The sequence below is a fragment of the Pinus tabuliformis genome, chromosome 2_2 (assembly GCF_031772625.1).
Source record: "Pinus tabuliformis cultivar Carrire ecotype Pingquan chromosome 2_2, CPIR1, whole genome shotgun sequence".
NCBI classification, from domain to species: Eukaryota; Viridiplantae; Streptophyta; class Pinopsida; order Pinales; family Pinaceae; genus Pinus; species Pinus tabuliformis.
In genome coordinates, this window is record NC_142300.1 from 312532739 (window position 1) to 312538075 (window position 5337).

At 40.4% G+C, this 5337-nt stretch overlaps 1 protein-coding gene across 1 annotated transcript; it reads right to left on the reverse strand.

Moving 5' to 3' along the window:
- Nucleotides 1-2575: 2575 nt before the first annotated feature.
- Nucleotides 2576-5085, reverse strand: LOC149192543 (protein trichome birefringence-like 38). The gene is made up of 5 exons (XM_089406976.1): nt 4652-5085; nt 4465-4600; nt 3413-3603; nt 3094-3222; nt 2576-2897 (listed from the first exon to the last, which is right to left on the reverse strand). Exons 1-5 carry the CDS (start codon nt 5083-5085, stop codon nt 2576-2578), a joined length of 1212 nt encoding a protein of 403 aa, XP_089263102.1.
- Between the last annotated feature and the right edge of the window lie 252 nt (nt 5086-5337).

Consider the following 5337-nt stretch of genomic DNA (forward strand, 5'->3'; position numbering starts at 1 on the left):
GGGAATGTCGGGTGCAACCTCGGAAATGACGACTATCCTTGTTTTTCTTCCATCGAACAGTGATATTTCCGGCTAAGGAGGGACTAATATGGAGATGAAGAACCCAGAGGCTTGTGGATCATGAGGGTGTGTAAGTCGAGGGTCTTCTTTTGTAAAAGTAAATATAAATCAATGTCTACTGAATTAGTCGACGAGACCATGGGTGACATCAGTGAAATAGGTCAGGTGTTGGATGTCGGAGAAGGTTGAGTGATGGGCGAAGGGACGGGAGTCGTAACATATGTAATGTGTGAGGTGGAGGGGACGTCATAAGGCATCATATGGAATGGAACAAAATCCAAAAGAGGAGGAGTAGAAACTGTAAGCAGGGGCATCTTTTCTATCGGGGTCAAGGAGGAGTCATCCACAGTGGAGAACCAGAATATTCAGAGGTCTAAGGAGATGATGACACCAATGTAGGGGTTGACTCAACGTTTATCTTAGGGTTTGAAACAAAGGGATGGAAAAGTATAGGGTGTGATGGAGTACCTGTTATGTTCAGTGTGCCAACTCGACGAAAGACTCCCCATGTCCAATCATGTAGAAGTTGTGACAACCACCAACCACCTCCTTAACGCCATCATTATATCGCTCTTGTGGAGTCCGACGACCACCCATTGTGTGTGGACACTGTGCCATAAGGTGTCCAGTGTGATGGCATATGAGGCAGTGAAATGGAACACCCCAAAAGTCCAGTCATTGCACTAGGTGGGTGTCTTCCCATTGCATCTCAATATGATCCGGAAACACTCCAATGTAGTCCTTCTCAATCAATATCCATGCAATTCTTTTGTCCCGGGCGCCCAGGCACTTTGGATCGACATATACAAACTTACCAATCACATTACCAATGTCCATGAGAACTTGTCAAGTCCAGAATTCAATTGGCATGCCCAGTAGTTTAACCCATATAAGTTTGTTCCTCGGAATATCCTTTAGTGGGTTGAAACCAACATACCAAGAGTGAAGTGCTAAGAAACGCCGTTCTTTAATCCATGGAAGTGCTTGGATTTTGTGTAAATCCTCCTGACCAAGGAAGTGAAAACTATACCAACCACCCGTCAAATGCACCACAGAGGGCATATAGCCAAGCAACGATTTCCACTTCGTTTCCACCCAACTCCTCATTTCGCCCTCACCTACTTCAGCAAAGTTCCATTTTCCAACCAGGGCCCTCTTCTGTAAGCTAGTAGCTTTGTTGATCAAAACATCATGACCGAAACTGAGAAATGGAGTTGGAGTGGTAATTTTAGTGGCACGGTGTTTATGGTGACCTCGCTTATCACCACCTACGTGACGAGCCCCGTGTGAGGCATGGGTAGCATGTCCTCCATCTGGAAAATTAATCGGATCTACCTCGGGATGCCTTGCATGCGAAACAGTGGGGCCCTCTCCCCCACTCAGATCCAGAGTATATTTGATGTTGTAGGAAACCGACATATGAGTAAGAAGAGTAGGACCCTAGTCTATTCACTAGTAATGATCCCAATGCCCGCGAGGTAGAAATTCAAAAATCGTCGGAGCTATAATTTACCATCCAGTAGAAAAACCCATGGCTCCCAAAGTATTGTGTAGGAAACAGAGTAAGTAAACTGCAATGTAGGATACCAGAGCCGAAATGTGGTTGAACCAAGCTATAATCCCTTGCAGCAACAACATCAACATCAGCGACAACCTCCCCAGTAGGTCCACAACCTGTTACACAAACTGAAACCAAAATCCTTGCATGGCCTTGATATAATCAAGGAATTAATCCAACGCCTCCATAGAGAGTAAAAGTTGATGGGCCGAAGACATGAGCCCTCCTCCATATTATATCATATTGTGTGCATAGAAGAGAAATAAGGTCAGTCCAGATAGGCATCTGGACGCGTGGGGGCAGGGGGAGTGTGTCCTAATTATGCACTTAAGAATGTATATGGCAGTAAGGAGTAACAGCAGGATATGGAAAATCTCCGATGGTAGAAAGGAGAAGTGATCAGCCGGAAAAGTACCAGGCATACTAAGCCCAGTTAAAATAGTGACGACAAAACATATAAAAAACATATAAATGGATAACTACCCACCCAGATGAAGGATATAAGTGCAGGGGAGCAGTATGTCTGCAATGTATGATCTACTAGGGGAGGGTTAATGTTATATGAAAAAAAAATAACACAGCATACTCAGCACTCACCACCTGTCTTAGTAGTATGGCATCCCATCCCGTCGCAGAGCCCTGCAATCTCACAACATTCATCTTACCATGCCGTCTCCACAGAGCAGAAGCTGTGCCAGAGTTCACTGCGCAGCTTGTTCCGGCATGAATAAGGCAAGAGAGCCGAACCCTAGAGAAATATTTTTCAATTCAACTCTCTCTATATATATGTAAGGCTTTGTTACTGCAACTTCGTATCGGTATCTCACAAGCATCGACATCACTGAGACTTGACACTGTTGTGAGCATCTCACATATTCACTATAATCGCGTGACACCTATACTTATATTCCCATATGTTATTGTGTTTGGCACCTGCTAGCGAATGGAGTGAATGAATCAGAAGAAAAGGGCAGAATAGAGCAGCTCGTGCCACGTATCAGGCACACCAGGAAGACACCAATGGCTGCAATCTGCATAAAGCCCGGGATTCTTTCGCTGCTTCGCTCTTAAATCGGTGCTGTAAATTGAAGCGTGACCATCCTTCCTCAACAGCGTCAACGTCGTGATGTTAAGGAAGGAAACGTTTGAACTCATGTGGTGCAGAACGTCCTCGGCTATTTCTAACTGGGGAGGATACGGCCCTGGATATGAAGACCCCGAGATCGGTTCTGTCTCCTTGTAACAGTTGAGCCCACTACGATTCTTCCAGTCGCTTGCACTGTACACCACGAATCATAAGAAAAATTTTAGAAAAGAAAATTTTATAGCTTGAGCTAAACTCCTTGGACAAATCTCTATTTTGATTAATTAATTTTTTAATAAAATGGAAACCTACAAAACTCAGGAGACTAGTGTAATGATTAAAATTTTCCATAATTCCTTTGCCTGGATGGGCCCCAGAAAATCCACTGTACAAGACTCTGGTTTTGGCAATATCGATGTTTGAATCGATCCAGTTCGCCCATGTCGTCAGCCCTTTTCTATACACAACCATTCGATGCATGTCTTCGTAGAGATTTGGCCCATCCTGCATGTAATCCCAACTTTTTCCAAACAAATGCACAGAATTAGTTTCACAACTCCGCCATGAAAGAAAATATGTGTCTAACCTAACAGCTCGAGAATTATAACAATATTGGTGTCTTACTTTCTTGCGTCGCTGCCATTGTGACCCCCACCAATGCCCGGATTCAAAAACCAGAATATCTTGTCCCACCCACCATTTTGCATTACATCGCTGCCATTGTGACCCCACCAATGCCCGGATTCAAAAACCAGAATATCTTGTCCCACCCACCATTTTGCATTACATTCAACTCAACCGAGTTGAGTTCAAGCACAACTTTCTGCTGTCCCCCAATCACTTTGTTCACCGTGTCTACCAGGTAAGGAGCCCATTGAAACGATGTAGAAACTCCGTAATTCTGTTACAGTCAACATCCATTTCGGCAATTTTACATCCAACATATAGAATTTCAAATAGTAACCATCTAGTATTTTAAAATTTATATTTAATTTTTTTACCATTTAATTAATATAAATATGAAATTATCATGTAAGTTATTAAATAATAAAAATAATAAATGATATTATTGAGCCTAGAGGCTCATTTTCGTGAAGAAATTGGATCCCTCTCGGCTCATGTTAAATCTGTATTTAAAATGGATCTATGCTGGTGATAGAACAACAAATAATAAATAGTATTTGGAAAAAAGAAAATGACAATTTATATTAAATAAAATGACAATCTAGGATCAATTTATTAATGTCGTTATGCTAAGTTTTTTGTTTTTTTAGCCTCTAAATGACAAATTGATTTAATCCATGTAATGACATTGATGTCTAAATGTTTGTAGGTAGTGGTTCCTAACATGTTCAAATTCAAATTCAAAAGCAAATTAGTGCATTGCATATAGGTGAGTCCCTTGTTCCACAAATAAAAATCTCAAATTCATACACTAATTGATTTCTAAATATTTGTAGGTAGTGGTGGGTTCCTAACATGTTCAAATTTAAATTTAAAAACAAATTACTACATTAAAGTCTCTTGTTCTACAAATAAGAGTTTCAAATTCATTCACTAATTTCTTGGCCCGAAATGTACCCATTGTCTCACAAATAAAACTGTCAAATTCATACATCAATTTTATTTCTAGGTTGAAAATAGAATTAACAGAGTGATCCAAAATAAATTCAAATCCCAAACATGCATAGTTTTCCATGCATTGAATAAGGAAAAACCAATGTCCTGAATATGCATATATGGACAATGTTGTACTAATAACCACTGTATTACCAAGGCTTTGAAAGTGGAAGATGCTTGTCCGTCCGGGTGGCAATACCGAGCTGAGAAGACACAGCATAGATTGCCATTGATTGTTTGTCAGCGAATCTCCCACGAACAAAATCTTCTTTCCCTTGCTGAAGAAAGTGCACGGCGTTGAATCTGCAGTAGAACATAATCAACACCACATACACTTCACAAAATTTCCATAATCAAAACACCAAATATTAAGTTTTCCAACCTGGTAATTGATGTAATGGCATTTAGTCCAATCATAGAGTGGGCACGATGAATCGTGAACCCAGCTACCTGTGAATATATCACACTTCTCTCCCACAGATATTTCTGTCATTGGAAGATTTTGGGGTCGTTTTTTTAGTCCAGATAAATGCATTTGACTCTTATTGCTAGAAATTCCCGTTTCCACTGAACTCGTCAAATGTAAATCGACATTGAATTTAGACAAAGGTGTAGATGAATTAAACAAGGAATGAGAGGAACCTAGAGAATGAAAGATATTAGGGAGGAGAACCATGAAATGAATCAGCAGTACTGCCAGTGAAGTCAAGTTAAACTTCTTTTGTGGGCATTGCAGATTACATACTAATCTCTTGGCAGCCATGATCTAGAAGGTGAACGACACGAGGAGAAACAGTTTTATGCCTGACTGTGGTGTTTACATAGGATTTATATTTCCCATATATGATGGAAAACTGAATTTTCGCCGCCTGAGAATTGATTTTTCCTATTGTAATTGAGCGAAAAGAGAATGTCACTGACAAAACAAAAATTTCCAATTAAGCTATCCAAAAAACCAACTAATGATTGAATCGATCATTAAATTATTTTATAATGCCTAATATTTACCATCATC

Excerpts from the sequence above, each read along its gene's own strand:
- LOC149192543 (XM_089406976.1), bottom strand. The coding sequence starts at position 5,085 with ATGGCTGCCAAGAGATTAGTATGTAATCTGCAATGCCCACAAAAGAAG. Across the intron at positions 4,601-4,651 it reads GGAAATTTTGTGAAGTGTAT|CAAGGGAAAGAAGATTTTGT; the intron begins GTGGTGTTGATT and ends CACTTTCTTCAG. Across the intron at positions 2,898-3,093 it reads ATTGCCAAAACCAGAGTCTT|TGCAAGCGACTGGAAGAATC; the intron begins GTACAGTGGATT and ends CGTGGTGTACAG.